The sequence below is a fragment of the Bacillus rossius genome, chromosome 2 (genome assembly GCF_032445375.1).
Source record: "Bacillus rossius redtenbacheri isolate Brsri chromosome 2, Brsri_v3, whole genome shotgun sequence".
NCBI lineage: Eukaryota > Metazoa > Arthropoda > Insecta > Phasmatodea > Bacillidae > Bacillus > Bacillus rossius.
The window spans coordinates 55,344,531-55,364,417 of NC_086331.1; the positions used below are offsets into that span (position 1 = coordinate 55,344,531).

The following is a 19,887-nucleotide window of genomic DNA, read 5'->3' on the forward strand; positions in this document are numbered from 1 at the left end:
TAAGGGATGTGATCCCGTTTGTACAGTAGCCAGGCAGAGGTAGTTTTTAGAAAAGTCATGCGTAGTTAAATTTTTATTTCTTCTTATTTAATTCTAAAAATTCCGGTTTCGTCCGCGCATCCTGACTTCTCGGTCCGCGGCATCCTGATGTCGGCGCGAGACACCTAGTGAGCTCCAAACTCTACACCCTGGTTGGTGAGTAATCTTTTTTTCTTCTCCCCAAATTCCCATTTGTTGGCCTTTGGCGCCGACGGTATAGGACTGTCTGGAAGCAAGTCTAATTCGTTTTGAATTTGATTTGGGTTTCAGACAGGGTCGAAGTGCTGGAGAGACAAATTGCTCCCAGCTCGTGGTCCTGCACCTCCACTGCGGGTCACGTTAGAAGAGAGGTTTCCGCGACCCGATGTTATTTTTTGAAGACCCGGGTGGTAATGTGAAATCAACACCCCCCCCCCCCCCCCCCCCCCACTTTCTAGCTACGAACTACATTAATCGAATGAATAGCCTACCAGCGAACAGTGCTTTCCTCAAGAATATGTAGAATCAATAAAACTAATCATCGATGTAATTGTCGGGACTTTCGAATTTGGTGCAATTTTTAAATTTTTGATTATGTAATAATTTTTTGTTAAGGTGTAATATGTATGGTTTTAATTAATCCTGGGGCGCCCCCTTTAACTTTGTTATTTACTAAGATTTTTATTGTCAGGTTTGAATAATACGAACACAAAATTCCTTAATAATAAACCAGGGAACCTATAGACCAAGCTACTTGTGTAGTGTTAATTTATTTATGATATACCTTCTTCCCTTAAACGATCCACCCGCTCCCAAGTTGCTTGTGTCAGGGAGATCCAAATTATCTTGTTCTCCACCTCGTGCCACCTCTGGTCAATTACTTAATTTTCTTATTTTTCTTACCCAGCAAGTTTCCAAGGCTCTTTTTAATTAATTTAAAATAATTTAATTTTGAGGCACGAGGGGCGTTACACTCCAGAAGTTCAAGAGCTGTACAGCTTACTATGCGTCCTGAAAGCATTAGACCATCGGTTCAAAGTGCACTTAGTGTGTTCTTGGTTTGTAAAACCCGATAAAAAATGTGTTCTCTTGCAAATAATCCTTCTGTCGACACGAAGTCAAGCTATAACTTATTTGTCATTCCACACAATGAAGCTCTGCATGAGAAACTGTAGTGATACATTTAGTTTAATAAGTTCAAGCGGTAATGTAATGGTCTGACCATTCGTTTTCCAGTTTGGCGATCCGGATAAAATCCACTGTTTCATACCTCATATCATCCTCTTAAGCTCTCAAGCCACGCTTTTTAGCTTTGATCAAAACCTCTCCACTTATATAACTTATATATATATGTGTGTGTGTGTTTGTGTGTGTGTGTTTGTGTGTGTTTGTGTGTGTGTGTGTGTGTCTGTGTGCGAGTGTTTTTTTGCCAAGGCTCATCTCGTACAGGTTTGGTAATATAAAATAATATACTATGTACAAAAACGTTGACATGTCGTTAGTTTTATATAGAAATTAATGCAAACTAAAGATCTTTTTTACACACGCGTTAAAATATTTATTTATGAGACAAAAGCAAAAAAAAAAAAAAATACTGCTTTTCTTCAATGGTTATGTCTGGTAAGTAGGGTAAGCGTTTCTAATACATTGACGATGTTTTCTTTATTATATTTCAAAAATAACTGATCTATTTAATTTAAATCCGTATCATAATTTTGAACACAAAATTAAATATACATATATAAATTTATCCATTTAAATTATTGAGAGCACACTTATTTATAGTCTCTTGCTTTAACATCGTTTAAAATTTGACATGTCATGACCATTTATACACGTTTCATTTTACTATGATTACAAACATTTATTTCGTGATTATTCGTTACAAGCTTCAACAACACTCATTATTTCTCTTCCCTTGCTATGAATAACTTTCTTAAATCTCTTTAGCCGCGCGTTACTTGCCAGTGTTCACAGTCCCGTCACTACTGCAGCGCAGACGAAGGTCAATGTGTTTTAAATGGCTCCTAGCGCAGCTTGTAGGCGGGGCCAACTTTCTCTTCTACCCCGACCTCCCCTCGTAAAAGGGTTTCCTCACTCCCGCGCTGATAGCCCTCGAGTTCTGGCGACTACAGTAGTACATCCCTCAAAAACAGGCTGCATGTATTTATTGGTGGATCTGAAGGTAAAAAGAATAAATAACTCCAAAGAACTAGAAGTATAAAGTAGAAACTCTAGGTAGAGATTCCCTCAACCATCTAGACTACATTTCCTATATAAGTCGTTGGCACTTGACTCAAAGTCGCGCTGAAAGCACACACAGGAGCTTCGCAAGCCGAAAGCAATCAGGCCGAAGGTGCAAGGATGACTCTCGAAAGACAAGTTGTTCATGTAATAGTAATTGAACGGCCTGCGGAGCACAGTAAGGTGATGGGAGTGGAAGGTGCCTCCTGATTGGCTAAGCAAAGCGGGCAGGAGGCCGCTCTAAAAAAATTAAAAAAAACATAGGCTGCCCTACAGTTAACCTACCTTCAGGGGCAACTGGACTTGGCCAGAGGTGCGCTCTGTCATGAGGCAGAAAAACTAACTCAAGCTTTGGTCTCGAGACAACCACCAGAGGATGCTCAGAGTGCCTGTGCTAAGCCTGGAGCATATGGGTGAGTGCAATGACAGGTGTCACCCTCTGGCAAGCAGGATGAGAAATAACTCAGTTTTAGTAGCATAATTCCCCGATACATGACATTTGCAGTGCCTTCAAAAGCTAGAGGACTGGCCTTGGTCAGTGCCACAGACCGCCGAGGTTATCGGTCAGTGCTCTTGGTCGAGTTAGGGAAAAGGAAGATGGTGGGGGAGTGGGTGGAAACTGCAGTCACAGTAGGAATCGGACTCACTTGACCCTGTTGGCGTACCGGGAGGACAGGGATCCAGAATCCGAAGCATGACCGAATTCATTCACATGAGGCAAACTCTGAGAAAGCGGGTGTACTCAAATGCAGCTTAATGAAGCACACGGGGACACACAGGCCAGCAGTAATTTCAAGGAGTATTTGTGCAACAAGGCAGAAGAAAAATGAGGCTTCATGCTGTACGCACAAAAAGTTATCAAAATAACCGTTTCGGCACTGCGAACGCCTCGGGGACCAGTGGGGAAAAGATTAAATAAGAGTGTTCAATGAGAAGAATAAATTTCAATTAACTCGAAAATCACTGTAAAATTAAAGTTCACAAATTAAATTAAGGACTGAAAAATCTGTGCCAAAAAAAATCTTAATTTGCAGCACATGACTATTCCCTGCATCCTCTTCCACAAAATTGGACCCACCCAAAAATTACCTATATCTAAATTACATGATAATAAATTACACACACAACAAATATACTTAAAAAAAAATAATACATCAGTGAAGTACCTGATATTCTAGAATAGCTTCACGATAACTTTCTACTTCATAATTTTCTGCTCCATAGTATTTTACTGTCTCAAAGTTCAATAGAGAATCCACACTGCGAGCCTTTGTAGCGTTGTCTGCAAGATTCATGCGGCGTTGAAACTTTGTACGCCATTCAGTTACCATTATAGTAGCAACTGAAAAAAAAATAAACTTTTAACTTAAGAATTATTAATTTACGTGGAATGTGCATAGATTCAAATAACAACTGCATTAACAATAACTTAAATAAATATTAAGGTGCACAAGTAGCAGTTTTAATGTCAAGTTGGGTAGTGCAAAAACATTGAGTATTTTTAAAACAATTAGTCAAAGGACAATGTTTTTGCATTTTATTTTCAAGATAAATTAACAAAAAAAAAGTGGCATAAAAGTCTATACTGTACAAGTCCCAATGTTTTTCAAATCATAGCATAGTGTAAATTACTACAGTCCTTAGATTTGCAAAAAAATTTTATAACAAGTGAATGTCCAAAATGGCTGATATTTCAGAGTACGTTCCAAAGCATGAGCAAAAATTCCCCGATTTTTGTTGACAAGTTCTGCCTTCTTCATGTTGAGGTCGGAAACTTTTCAGACAACCCTTGTAAGAAGCTATGATACTTTTGTCAGAATTTATTTGTCAGAGTTTATTTGCCACTCACTCACTTGTATTCTCACATACGCCATTTTATTTCTCTAGGTGGACTGCAAATAACAGAAGGGTATATTGTACATTTGTTACTGTTTAATGATGCACAGTACAAATAATGTTCATATAATGTTCATGTGGAAGAGGATTTTGTAACCCATTTTCAATATAACATTATGAGACTAATACATAAGAGTTCAACTTTCGTACCTGTAGCATAGGTAAACAAATTTACAGCTACAATACATTAAATGACCACAAATGTATCCTAAGAAAAATCACAATTACAGTAAAAAAATTAGCCAATATTTCTAACAATGAAACAACCTTAATATTTGTTATTTAATTATCTACAGTGTTATACTGAAATGGCAATAGAAGATAGCAATTATTACCGAAGATTTGTACTGAACTGAACTACACTGCACTGTACTGTACAAGCTACATAATTATTATGTATTACTCTGGGTTTGTATCAGTACAGTTTCAGAAATGTTTTATTGTTTCTCTAGACCAAACAATGAATTACTAAAATTTTTTGAGCTCAAAATAAAACTTGAGTTGAGTACTTACAACTTGACAGAAAGTGTACTTTATATTCCTAATATTTATGGCAGAAAACATTTCTAGCACTTACAAAAATCCACGCCTGACCCTGTCAGGAATTGAACCAGATTGGCTCATTAATAAACAAAATATCAAAAGTTATTCTTGAAGTGTGCGCTACAGAAAATTATTAAGCCATAATCGATGAAAAATATAGTGTGAAAAATTAAGTTTGTACAATACAAGGACTCACAAACATGTTACATTAACTACAATTAATCAGTATAAAATTATATCTCCAAGTTATCTGTGAGCTACATCTGTAAGATGTTTTTATTTTTGACTAAGAAATCCATACTCAAAAACTATATATATTAAGCCATATCTTAACACAAATATAAACCAATTCCCTGATAACATAATAGTAGATAAAAATAAGATATACAAACCTATGTAGAGAGCCATTGTCAGGAAAACAATAAGTCCAAACCAGCAGTTGAAAGCAGAAATAAAGAACACAACAGCTACCACTATATCCACAATGGTAGGAACAATACTGAAAAGTATGTAGTTTAAGAGATTATTAATACTATCTGTTCCCCGATCCATAACCCTCAAAACTTCTCCAGTTTTTCTACCGAGATGCCACCGCAGACTAAGTCCGTGAAGATGGCGAAAGAGCTCCACCTGAAAAAAAAAGCTTTGTTGAATAAATTTAACCCACAAACCAAAATTTTACTCATTTTAATAAATTAATGTATGCATGTTCAAAACATTTGAATAATTGTAAATATGTAACAAATTTAAGAAAAGAAATGTAAGAAATTAATTTAAAAGCAATTTTTGAATTGTAGAATATCGTAACTCCTAGCAAAAACTAACAAGATTATGTATGGCTCACCATAATATTGCCAATTTGGTTCATGCAAGGCACATTAAAAGCAAACTAAAAGCAAATAAATTTTGTGACAAGACAGCCTGAAAACCACACATTCGAAGACCTCAGAGACACTGGTGCACCCTGTATGGAGAGTCTCCTTAAAATTTTTTTTAATTATTAGTAAACACATGTAGAAGGTACATATTGCCAATTTGGTTCATGCAAGGCACATTAAAAGCCAACTAAATGCAACACAATGTTACTTAAGTCACAGCTTACAAAAATTATACATATAGTGTGCACAAATGTTGTTATTTTGCACACAGGTTTCCAAATGAAAACTTCAAATTATAAATTAAGCAATAATACAAACCTCAACTTCACGTGTTGTGTACTGAGTGATTCTTATCCAGAGAAAAGAACGTAGGTTATTCAAAAGCCCCATTCCCCCAGTGCCTCCACCTTGCAAAAACTTGAAGGCAACATATGTAAGAACAAAATCCCAGCAAAAGCGAGGAGGTACTTCCGCAAGGGAATCAACTGTAAAAAAGACATGCATTGTAGGTTTTATACACAAACACACTATTAAAATTGCACCTAGTATAAAATTACGAATGTGGGAAAACCATTTATTCAATTCCAAAGTTGAAAAAACACCAATCGTTTTGCTGTTAAAAAAATTCCACAGATAAAACTTTGAACCTTTGAGGCAATTCCTGCATGCAACACACACAATAATAAATACAAACTATTTGGAGACCAACTGCCGCCGATTGTAAAGCAAAGGAAAAAATTAAAAATTACTTTTGTGATTCACAATAAATTAAAAATTATATACATAACTAAGTTCAAAATGTTAACACATTATTGTTAACACATTATTATTATTATTATTATTACTATTACTATTACTATTACTATTATTGCTCAAAACTAAAATCTTTTTGAAAGGAATGTTCTTGAAATTTTGTATAAATAATTTCGCTCTCACTTTTTTGTATATACACTTAAAAGAACAAAATAACTTACAATTACTGTACTCGGTATAGAGCATCCCACTCTAGATTGCAGTGTGGAAGTAAATGGGCGCATTCTCTCTCTCTCTCTAACACATGCTGATTGCCGTTAGCACTGTCCTTGTTTCTTCGTGCGTTGTTGCCAAATATCAAACGAAATTAAAATTTTAATTTTTGGACCAAGCTTTTTTTCATATTGTATAGCATCGAAATACGCATCAGTCAATGCTTATTTTGAATACTTAATATTTTAAGTGTCTGAAAAAAATTAAAAAAACATAACTTATTGACTGCGAACTGTTTTGAAGTATTCCGAGATGTTTCACATTAAAAAAAAAAACAACCTACATGTGTATTTCATTCAGATTTTTTTATTAATAAATTAATACCTTATGATGCCACCGAACAAATGTTAAGACAAAAACTATACAGGTTTCACTTAAATAATTTTTTTAATATATTGAAATGCATTTTCTCACAAACTGACATCAAAAAGTTGACCAGCGGAAAACTTTTTTTCTATTAAAGATAGATGGGGGACGAAAGCGTGAAAAATGTTCACAATGAATTGAATTAGTTTTTAAAAGCAGCTCCATCTCAATTGCTTCTACAGTTTCCGTGGAAATAGCTGTTAAAGATGTGTCTTATCAGTACAAGAGCGCGCTGCAATAGAGGTTTCTCTCAAAAGCTGCCGTCGTAAGAGGAAACAGGGTTGTGTGTTTAGATAAGTGGGGTTCTATCCTGCAAGCAATTTCAAATACATGGCTTCCTTAGTCAACCATGTATTTCCTTAGACACGCATTTCTGAAAACCAGCCTGCCAGTTAGTATCGCGTCTCGCGACGAAGCAACGCGTTGTGTCCAGTGACTCGTTACAGTTATAATTTTGACAAACAAATTATATATAAACATACGTGATTTTATTTTATACATTTATTTTTATTACGTACATATAAAATATGGGAGTTAGAACACCGAAAAGAAATTATATCGGTAGGCTACGCGGGAGGGAGCGCAAGATTGAGTTGAATGTATTTGAGTATTTTTCAAAAAATATGAGTGTGTGCAATGCAATTAAGGAAGCTTACCATTCTTCTGGTCAGCTCTGTGTTACTCTTATGGAAGGGGTATCAACATTGGTCAGCGGTAGCGATAGTGATTAAAAGGTATGTGATGTTATTAATTTCTTAATTAAGTTAACGTTACATTTATCGTATAAATTCCTATGAATGAAATGTGTGTGGACAGATTCTTGTTGTAAGTTAAAGTTAAAAAAAAATTCCTTATCGGCACAGCCTAAAGGCGCAGGAAGATTTTGATTATTATATTTCTTTAAATTAGAACAAAAAGGGATTTTTATATCCTTAAACCCATATTTTTTTCTTCCCCTTGCAGTAATGGTTGTTACAAAATATATTTGAATTGAATCTTGAACATAATATGTAAAATGTATGAAATAAATACGAAGGAATTTAATAGCGATGATGGTACAAAATTTTGAATTATTTTTCTATCCTTCTCAACACCAAGCATCTTATCAAACATTGTTTTTAACAAAGTTTTGGAAAATAATTATGATATTTACAAACAATTTAAACAGATTTGATAAGGTGTCTACTAAGGCAGTTACGTTTTTTTTGTCCGGTGAAAATATTTTTCGAACCCATGCAGTTATGGCTGGTCGTATCAAAAATTTATTTAGAAAACATTTTTTGGCATTAGGTACTCCGAGTAATCATACGTTAAAACAGATGCGATATTATTCATATTATGGGAGTTGTTGCGATTTTTCTGTTTTTCAAAAAATCTTCCCTATTTCGACCCAATTGTTCGGATTTTTCCCATGACTACTCGACCGAGAATTTCCATTACCGTATTTTATTTATCATTTTGGACATGACTTGTCCAAAAATACGGCATTTATCGGGCCGATGAAAATGTGATTATATATACATATAAATATATATGTATATATACAGTACACTCCCTATTTAACGCGGTTGTCGGGGGACATAACTTTTACCCGCGTTGTTGCATAATCGCGATGTTTCGATGTGACCAAGGTCAAAAGGCATAAAACACCGCCTGTGTTCTAATAGGTCGGCAAGCACGCACAGTATAGACGGCCCGCCTTTGTGCGGACTTTGCATCCGCAGTTTCCACTAAACACGGGTGAAAAAATAAAAATAATAAATTTTAAAGATAAATATTAAATGTTGAATTGTTTTTATTTTTCCGTGTGCCGCGCACAGTTTGTCGCACGGCCTACGAGCGCGCCACACGCCGCCATACACACGTGCGGCACACAAGCTGCTGCTGCCAGTCTCGTGGTGTTAGCCACAGTATCTGCTTCGTCAGTGTCCGTAACAAAGTAAGTGCAGTGTGTGCGGTTACACACGATTCTGTGGTCAAAGTCTTCTAAAAAGAAAGGCCGTAGTGATACTTCAAACCGAATATGAATCGCAAAGTACCGAGTTTGATTGACAAAATAAAAATTCTAGATTTACTTACAGATAGCTTGTCTTTTGTAGAAGCAGGCCGCAGATACAGGAAAAAAAACGATTCTAGCATTCGTACAATAAAAAATAAAGAATCGTCTATCGTGTCAAGTGGTTAAACTTTATTATCCATGCTTACAGTAAATTATAAATGGTCACATGTGGGAAACAAAAATTGCGCCAATTTAATTTTAGCGCAATCAGTGACGCCGTATTAAAAACCGTGTTAAACTTTGTCTTTACTTATTTCACCAAACGCTGTGTCGAGTTGCTGAGTGTGTGTGGCTCGGATCGGCAAGTGTTATATTCCCCAGCCTCTGTTTAAAGGTCGGGAGACCGCTACACATAAACATTTCCGGGACTTGTTTACTACCTCACGGCAAAAGTGGTACAGTATGGTTCACGTAAATATTGGACCACTGGGAATTCCTGGGCAAAGATTAAAAATACGCTAGCCGATTTACTTTACTATTTAATGTTAAAACATTATACCAAAGTAAAAAGATGAACTTGTATAATACAATGAATTACCCAATAATATTACGTCTGTAGGTTTAAGTTGTAACAAAACATTTATATACAGATGTCCAGTAAAGTACCAATTAAGATTCTGGAGTGGAATTTTAAACACCGGACTACCTGATTTTGCCTTGTACGCAGGGACGCTGCTCAGTCAAGTGACTCATGCTCTGCCTGTGTGCTGCGTGAACACATTCCCTCCCCCATTCCCCCTCGTGTTTCTGCCCGCTCTAATCTCTACCTCTCTTCATGTTCTCGGCTAGCCTCTCCCTACCCAGCGCTTGCCGACAACCAAGCCTATCTAACATCAATCCCCAGCCGAGTCACGCTGGATAATGTCGCTGGACGGTGGGCTTTATCAGGTCCCCGTTCTGATGCTTCATTTGTGAGATAAAGCGACGTTAAGAACTAGTGTTTCAGAAAATATCACTGGGCTGGATTGGACCATAATTTGAAAACCCTACAAGATAGAGGAATAATGTACGGAGATATCTTGTTTAGAATTTTACTGCGGACATTTTCTACGCCTAGGCTTTTTTCTGCCCGATGCTTAGTTTGTTAGTTACAACGCAAAATTATCCTAATCGGCTGTCAACCATTTATTCCATTATTATTATTCATTTCTGACTGGGGGACATGGTTTGACCCGCGATATACCCGATTCCGCGATCAATCGGGGCGCGATATACCGGGAGTTTACTGTATATGGGATTTTTAGAACATAAAAGAAAACTATAAGAAATTTTTGTCTACAATAGGTAGTTTTTATTTGAAATTTACATAAAAGTGGCATTATTACAAATTTATATGTGCAATAGTATAAAATATTATAAATTACGATATGATTTCTTAAAATGCTTCTTGTTCGATCCGAATTACAAAGACACACATCTCCTGAAATTCGTAATGTGTTAGAGATTTGGCAACAGCGCGCGCCATAAGCCGTGTACTGCAATCTAAGAGTGGGATGGGCTATAGAATGTTAATTCAATCTTCTAGTCGTTTACTTTACAACTGCAGACTAATTTTAACAAACTCTTAGTAAGATGGCCAAAATTGTTGTACTGCCAGAACTCATTTTTTTTTTTGCTAGTAGCACTGTATACCCCTCAGAAGAGCCAGCTGGTAAAAAAAGAAAGAAAAAAAAGCAGTGTACTTGATTGGGAGGAAGTCACCTGTTAAGATAAGCAGATGACCCTAATAGTGTGCCTGAAAAAGAGAAGGGATTATGCCACACAATCTTCAATATCAACCTTTGTACAGTTCTTGTTAGTACTGTTATCTGTAAGTAATATGTGGAACTATTTGGACATGTGGCATATCCTCGTCTGATTATATACAGTTGAAGATAGAGACGTTTGAACAGCAGCTGTACTGTTAGACAGAGAAGGGGCCAAGCCACTCTGCCAGTGGTGGGGGAACATCTCAGTTGCTTTGTTCTGCTTAGGTTCATGCTTGTAAACAAAACTAACTTTACTAGTTGCTAACCTAAAAATGGCGAGTAATGATGTGAATGAAGATGATGGTGTAGTTAGGCCTAAAAAAATGTACAAAACTGTGATAATTGGAAGAGAAATGTTGCTAAAAGACACGAAAAGTGGTGAAAGTGATAAAACTAAGAAAAAAGTGACAGCAAAAGTACAGCTTGAAGGTTGTGAATAAAAAACAAAAAAGCAAAACAAGGTTGGTGCGAGTTCCATACATTGACAGACAGACAACGATAACCTTTTCATAGGATTTTATAAGTTAGGTGACGATAATTCACAAAATTCATTTTTGTGAGGACTTATTAAGCAAAGTGCCTGTAAACGTGCATACAAAAACAAGTGTGCTAATACAAATAAGTCTAGAAGAACACAATCATTTAGTTATTTTCTGAAAAATTATGAAGGGAAAGATGTTAGGATATGTTTAAAATCATTTTTAGATGTTTTTTCTATCTCTAAAAAAAAGAATAGCAGTATTACGAACTGGATATCAGCCTACGGAAACTATAAGTCCTGTAGGCTCAAGTGAAGAAGAAATTGAAGATGAAAATCTGTAGCTCCCTACAAGTAAGCCTATTTTACCTCATACAGATAACGTGGCAAACACAATTATGTGAAAAAAACATACTGACTCTTAAAATGATTTTGTAATGAACCACATAAAAATATGTTTCCTCTGTATACCACACATTAAAGTAGGAAAAAAAAAAGTCCTAACAAAAACTTCATTAGAAGTGTATATTATGTTCTGTTGTAATTTTAGCAGTTGTATAATCCAAAACAAAATTATCTGAACTAAAAACTTACTTTTCTTGAATTCAACCTCTAAATTTGAATTCAACATCTAAATTTGAATTTAAATCTTATTTTTTTTTTAATATAAATATTAAGATGGTTTTACACATTTTTGCAATTACCCTGGTTATATTCGAAAGCAAATAAAGCATTACTTAATTAAAATTTTATGTATTTTGTACTTAGTCTAATAAAACATCATTTTTCTCAAAACTTTCACTGTGTGGTGTAGTCCCTTCTTTCTCAGGCACTCAATTCATTTCAAACTGATCCACTTGCCAGGGTTCCAGAAAAATAAAACTCAATTGCCTCAGTTTTTTTTTTCCATTTTACTAATGTGTATGAAAATAGAATATACTAAAATCTTAGACCCTTAATTTTGTTTTCTCTTCAATGCATTCCTGATTACCATTTTGCAACACCAGGCGATCCGGCAGCATCAATTTGAAGGGGGTGGGGGTGGCATGCATCCCATTGGTCCCTGTGCATTTATGTACCAGAATAATGTGTAATAGAGAACATATTAAGGTTGAATCTGAATACTGTACATTTAAAACAAATGTTTCCCCCCTAACCAAACACATTTCCTTCTCTTAGCCATGTTTTGAATGAAACTTGTCACAGGGCAAGCACTGCTTAAAAATGAGTTTACATGTTGTTGAATAAACATAATTTACTGGATAGACATGTTAAATAGTGCTTTTACTGTATTCTGCTATTGAAAAACTTCTGTATCTTCAAAAATCCTGAATTTTCCTGAAGTAAAAGCAAATAATTCTTCAATTTGACTGATTTTCCAAAGCTTTGCACATTCCTATTTTTTATGGGGAGTTATATAGGGCAGGAAACAATTTGGTTGCCATAAGACTTATGCCCTTTATACTAAATAATTATAAACATATATACACAATAACTTTGCTTAGTTAACTTTCACCATTTAAACTTTGTAACAACCCAGATTACAGCCTTCCCCATGCAATCCAGGTAATAATAATTTGTTATAAATCTTTTGTCATATTTCAGGTTAGATGTAAAGTTTTTCCTTTTAGTTTTTGTGAAGGTAATTCACCGGGTTTAATGTTTTTATTGTTATAATTTATTAGTTTATTTTTCAAGTAATTTTTTTTTTGTTGCTGGTTTCTTTGTGTGGGAATGCATGCTGATGTAATTCTCCTTCGTTATTTCCACGACCGAGACTGTTTCACACGCTAGGCGTTTGAGTCACTGTCACGGGAGTGTGTGAGAGAGAGAAAATTGTTGTGTCATGGGAACAGAAGAATTTCGTGGAAGTTTCTGTTGCCATGCGCCGTGATTGGCTGAAAATTACGTCAGCGAGCCCTGGGCACTGCCCGCACAAAGGGAATGAAGGCTGTATATTAGTCGTTGTTCGAGCACCGTGACAAGAGGTTGTGGTCGGGCGATGGCTGAAATAACGTGGTAATGTTCTGTTGTTAAAGTACAATTTTGCGGCTACGGTTTGTGCGACGCCTAATAACTTTTTTTTCCGAACATTTTGATTAATTAGAATTTTTTTTTTACCGTAGTTGTAGGCGACAAAGGGTTTTTTGTCCAGCCGTCGCTGCCCGGAACGTATCTGGGCAATGTAATGTAATTCGTAAGAAGAGTCTACGTCTTTTCTCCTTTCTGGAAGTAGTCTAATTTTTATTTTGTGTTCTGTTGTGCGGAATATATTGTGATTTTTACATGAATAAAAAAAACAGGTAATAGATTGAACATTGCGTATAAATTACTTCGTGACCTGCTACCAACCTGTATGTACACTTATCACCTAATTTTGAGCTAGCCAGAGGTGGTGAATGGTAACAACTTAGTAATATTGGTTATGTAACAACAATTCAAGTTCACTCCAATACTGACCAGAATGCCATATACAAATAATTGTAAAGAATAAACAATTGTATAAAAAGTTTTAATGCCAGCAGTAAAAATTAAAAAACTTACCGATTAATTTACTATAGATGGGAACATAAAGATTGATGACTCTTCCACCACTTAACAGAATAAAACAAAATATCACCCTTAATTGAAGCAAAATATCTTTCTGTGGCCATAAGAAAGGTGCAAGTGTTTTTATTTTCTTCCATGCATTCCTGAATGTTGAACCTTGACTTGAAACATCTCGTTCCTGCAAAACATAGATTCATTAATATCCAATAAACAATTTAAATAAAACTAAGACTGCTCTCAACTAAAAAAAAAATTAATAAGCAGACATGATTGCTTAAGTTTAACAAATAATTCACCATTTTCTACTGTGAGGATTATGTACATGTATAATTTACAAACGAACAAGCATTTCAAACACAAAATACTATATGCCAGTGTACTAGTGTGCGTCAAGAATTGCTTTCAAAAATGTGAGTATAACAACCCTAAAATCTCTGAAAGGCTACAAGAAAGTAAAATGTTCATCACACTATCAAAAATATGTTTTTACCGTAGTACATTTTGTATTTCATATTATGACATTATAGTGGGTGTACGCCTGTTACACTCTTTTACGTGGGTCAAAACCTGCTAAAATACCAGAGGTCAGTGAACCTTTTGCATGCCAGGCTAGAGTGGTATGCTGATAAAATTTCGAGAATAGTGTGGAAAACTAACTCAAGGTCTCTGTATGAAAAAAAATATAGTAAAAGTTTAGGCTGTTCCTTTTGTTTTCTCTTCAATGCATTCCTAATTGCTATTTTGCAACACCAGGAAATTTCTTAGGCAGCTTGTGACAGCATAATTTAGACTGCTTCAGTGAACTTTGAGAACATGGGAAAACATTCGGGATCAAAATGTCATCAATCAACGTATACATAGGGGGCCTGAATCAGATACCTCAACAGAAGCCTGTGGGATGCCTACCCATCCATAATTAAGAGAGCAGCAATAAATACAGCAGTAAACAGGCAGCAAGTGTGGGATTCGCCCGGCTAGTTGCCTTGCAGAGCAGATGCTATGAAGAGAACTTTTCATGGGTGTCGGGGTTGACGCAGCTATGAACAAGTTGAAGTATGACTCGCTGCCAGCGACCGTATGGTTCTACTAGAGATTTCACAGGGGACTATGTAACAGAAACTGTCCTGTCTAGGGGGCACCGGACAATGATGTGGCCTGAATGAGTACTACCAACAAGGGCCCAGGCGACAGAGCCAAGTTGGGGAGAGGCCCCAGCTCACAAGAAATACTGTGCACCCACGTTGGTGACGACCAGCAGTACAGAGAAACAGTGAAAAACACACCTCTAGTAGCTACTCATTTCGGTAGTGAGTTCCGAAAGAATTTTAAAGATTCATAAGCACTGGAAAAATTTGCGGGACCAATGTCTTCCAGGAGAAATTCCAAAGGTCTCTCTGCATAGTTTGGCAAACGTCACTTCTTCATTGGCTGCACACTTGAAAGGCGTCTTAACTAGGTAACTTGTGATTCGAAACTTCTTTGACTGAGGGTCTCTAACTAGCCCACAGTCCTCCAGATTAACAGCAAACCAACAGGAGAAGCAGCAGAAAAGTAAAATTATTTGAACTCTACCATACCATGAAATGACTATGCAAATTTTTTCTATCTCTACAGATTCATATTTATATAGAGGAACTCACTGTCTCATAACGAGTAGCAATTTAGGCAGTTAAAGCAGAAAATTTAGTGACATACGTTGAGAGTTTTCAAGATTTTTACTAGATATTTTTGAAATTCATTTGTTAATTTGAATAAGATATTTAGTAACTTTATAAAACTGTACATGTTTTATGTGAACAGCAATATAATTAATTGTGAAAACTAAAGTTTACTTGCGAAGAGTGTTCTTCACGTGAATTGAGCCAGCAGCTGTGGAGACAATAAAAGAGGCTCGCTATTAGTGGGCAAAAAAATTTAAAATTGGTTATTAATTTAATGTTTATGTCATTCATTTGCAGATTAAAGAGGATGGTCTACCCCATAAAAGCCTGTCGATGCGGCAATGTGAAATGTGAATTGAACAGTTATAGTTTGAGAATTGTTAATAACATTGAAAAAAGAGACAATGTAGTTGGTTCGGATCTGCCTGTATTCCTTTAATTTTTCGTCTTACTCTGAAGACATTAAATATATTTATCTCAAAAAAATTCAGACAAAAAATTTTGATAGTTGAAAAAATGAAGACTTTGTAAAACCACAAGATCCTTAGTTTTAAAAGGCCTATATAAAAAACATAATTACGATAGCAGGTAACTTTCCAGATAATGATACAGTATTATATAAATCAAAATTTGTAATAGTTGTTAAAAAGCTTGCAATAAATCTGATCAAAACTGTCTGAAGTGAGGCACCTTACAAACAAACTCTCTTTTTAGCCCAGCCTACAAGGCACACAAAAATTTCTGCAATGAATGAAGGTCTATGCAATGCAGCTTTATACACATATGTTGAACATTCTGGGAACTTTATGAACAAAGAAACCTATATGTTCTCTGGTATTTCAAAAGTATCGAACATTTTTACATGTTCCAACAGGCCAGCAATTTATTATAATTTTTAGAATATTCTCAATAAGAACGACATACCCATGATCTTTGACATTGGCGCAGCTGTGCCACTAGTGAAAATATCATGAAAATAGTATACCCATAAACTTCATAAGTTAAGCACTAAAAAAAAATTGATCAACCCCTTGTGCTAAATGCTGCATTATTAAAAAAAAATTCAAACTAAATATTTACGTAATATTTAGAGGATTTACAATAATTTTTAATGGGACTGACTGTGTCTACTAAGCGTTAAATGAATATTTTGTTCTGCCACATTTGGTTCACACCTTGCAGTAACATAGTGGCCACTCACAGTCACCAAAAATATTCCCTGATTTCCCTGATTAAAAATTCAAAATTTCCCTGATATTTACAATTACAAAAAAAAAAACATACTTTTGATGAAATAATATAATATTATAGAAAGAGATTACTCACATTTTAGCACCCTGCTGTATTTTCTTCATTATATACATACGGAAATTCGTTAAATAACATAATACATTTTAAATATGTCACTTTACATTAAAGCGTCCCTTTCAATGACCTGCAGTCTGTGTTTTGTTTTATGTCTCTTCACAAATAACAAATAAAAATTAATTAAATACACACTAGCATATCTTGTTACAAATTGCAGCAATTTCAAATGCAAACTATAGTTTTCATTTATGATAATGAAGCTCTTTTAACTGGTAAATGTTTTCAGTTCCTCATCTATCAGTTCTACTTCTTTACTTGCTTCATCAATTATTTTTTGTTTCTTGGCAGCAAGTGCTTTTGCAGATATTGCTGCCCTCTTCTTTGCCATTTCGCTTTCGTTCTTCGATTCATAATCCTCCCTTTGTTGAGTCATAGCTTCCTTATACCGTGCATGTGAATTACGAGCAGCGTGTATTATGTCCTTGGAAATATTGGACACGAAACTGTCTAAGCCACCAGATGCAACAATTCCATCATACACTTGCCGTTGAGCTACTAGGGACTCCTCTTTAAGATTCTCTATTAAACACTCACGGTTGATGGAGAAACCTCGTTCTACGTTAGCCTTTCCATGAGATAAAATTAATATAAGTTTTACAAAAGACAAAAGTTCTGTGGAATCCTGCACCAAGAGTAACTGTTTCATCCAGAAGCTGTCAAGTCTATCATCTTTCATAGAAAAAATTTTTGATGCAGCCTGAACATCATCTTTTTCACACAGTGACCTGAACTGACAATTTTGTCTGCCTTGAGACCAGACAAGTATGTTTAGTGTCTGTTTAAGATGCCTTCTTTGCACAGCTGGCCGTGCTGTAACAGCGGGATCCAAACACGAAATACCTTCAGTAATGGGGTATTTCAGTGGCGAGCACTCAAACATTTTTTCACACAACTTTTGATAACTGTTCTTACATTCATTTTTGAAGTGTAACATTTCTAGTTGTGAAATAGTCTTAGTCTTTTGTAGGGTATTCCTTGTACCATAACCTATGTCAGTATGTTTAGCACTCAAGAACACATTCTTATCCAACAGATCAACAGAAGTAGCTTTGGTAGAAGACTCGAGCACATCTTTCTTCACAAATTTCAACATGATTCTGAGAACCAATGAATTTAGTGATTCATATAGTAAAGGAGCCATAGGTGCATCTGATTGAAAGTCAATCAAAAATGGCTCTATGGTTGCAGCAAGTGAATGGAAAAAAGTCAATTTCGCTAGCAATAATTTGTCCTTCAATGCTTCAGACACAACTGTAAAGCTACTGCACTGAGGAGATTTCATTTTGGAAATCTCATCAACATATTTTCCAATACTAGGAAATATTGCTACTGCCCTTTCTGCCACTTTTGTATTTTCTACCCAGCGCACCGGGCAGAACTTCAATGGAAACAAAGTGCAACCTATCAGTGAAGTATAATCACTTCTTCGTGCTGGAACATTTTTAAACAAAAATATAACGCCCTCAAAAATTCCACAATTTTCCATCCTGTGGTTTTTATTGCAGTTTTTAAGGCACCATGTAGAGTATGCAGCCCACAACTTCCTATGTCCAAAATCAAAACTTCTCCAGGACCCCTCACTAGTCTCTCTTTTAAATCCCTTAAGAGCTTAACATTCACGTTAGGCCTGTCCATTGAAAACTGAATTATTTTATTCATGTCGATTCCAACTAATCCTGTGGTAAGAGCCTTCAACAGATCTGATGATGTACTATGCCCTAGAAACGCAGAAGAAAAGTATCTTGTGATCACACAGCTATTTTGCTCTTCCCAAATCCTAATAACCAATTCCATTTGACCCTTCTGAGCGACTTTATTTAGAGACTCGTCAAATCCAACTACTATATGTGAGGCACTAGAACATATGTTTACTAGATTATGATGAAAGTATGGTGCCAAACCAAATATTAATAGGTACGAAATTTATTTTACTTGCTATGTGTGAGTCTGGGAACATTATCTTAAATAATGACATTTTTTTTGGCACTGTGCAAAGAGTTGTGCAACATAACTGTTGAGGCACATCAAATAATTTCGGCCCGAGTGGTGTTATCATTAAAAAGAAATCGATTCAAGCCACGTAACTCTTCGGTTGTTTCATGCATAATGTGAACTTGTGCAGGATTACTTACAGTTTCTTCAACTGTAGATGTCAAAGGCGTGCTTATTTCAGAAACTTCACTTGTTTGTAACAATTTGTTCTGACTGAAAAAAACCTTCAGCGAAGTACCATTTGAAAGTGCTGCTACTGCTGCTTGATGTTTTTTCCCCTTCATGTGGCTTCTAACTGCTGTTTTTCCCATATTGCTCAAAGAAAAGACACTTTTACAGACACTGCACTGTGCCGAAAATGGGTTTCCACGATCTTGAAGCCATTCCTTAAATTGACCATCAAGCAGCCATACTCGCGAAAATGAACACTTTGAATATGATCTCACTTTAATACAAATTAAAAGTGATTATTGGACCCGCAAAATTAAACACCACGGAAAGACACTCATTACAGTTACGCAAATAGTCTTAGCTTTGTCACAAAATGCCTATAGGCACAGAGGCAGCGTGGCACCAAGCAGACACTCGATTCTCGAATCAAAACAAAGCACTAACTGCGTTTTTCACTTGAAATTGGCAGTGACGAACACAGAACATCTTCTGGCAAACGCCATTCTCATGTTCGTTAATGAAAGACACGAAAACTGGCTGCGATATAACGGTCAAAACTGGAAAACATCCTCAATATGGCGACGAGTGACTGCAGCTACAGCTAGCACTGCTTGGCACGGTCCGGGCAGCGTAGCGCTAATCGGCACATTTCGGCACGGTGTTGGCTTGATGCTACTAGGCACGGTTCGGCCCAACTTAAGAAAAGAAATTACGGAAGTTCAAAAGGCCACTACCAAAACACGCACGGAAATATAAATGACACAAAAAATTACCGGTTATTAAAAAAATTCCCTGACATTTCCCTGATAATTCCCGATCAACGTTATTTCCCTGATAAATCCCGGTTTTCCCGGTGAGTGGCCACCCTGAGTAAGGGTTAGTTCATACA

General features: G+C 36.0%; 1 protein-coding gene across 2 annotated transcripts in view; it reads right to left on the reverse strand.

The window, feature by feature from the left end:
- The window catches only part of LOC134529298 (ATP-binding cassette sub-family B member 6), a 118,773-nt gene that overhangs the window by 50,524 nt on the left and 48,362 nt on the right, over positions 1-19,887 (reverse strand). For both annotated transcript variants that reach the window (XM_063363205.1, XM_063363206.1), the window contains exons 6-9: positions 13,801-13,984; positions 5,898-6,064; positions 5,094-5,331; positions 3,429-3,604 (exon numbers count right to left, since the gene is read on the reverse strand). In XM_063363205.1, coding sequence (XP_063219275.1) covers positions 3,429-3,604; positions 5,094-5,331; positions 5,898-6,064; positions 13,801-13,984 — 765 coding nt within the window. The remainder of the gene's footprint in view (positions 1-3,428; positions 3,605-5,093; positions 5,332-5,897; positions 6,065-13,800; positions 13,985-19,887) is intronic.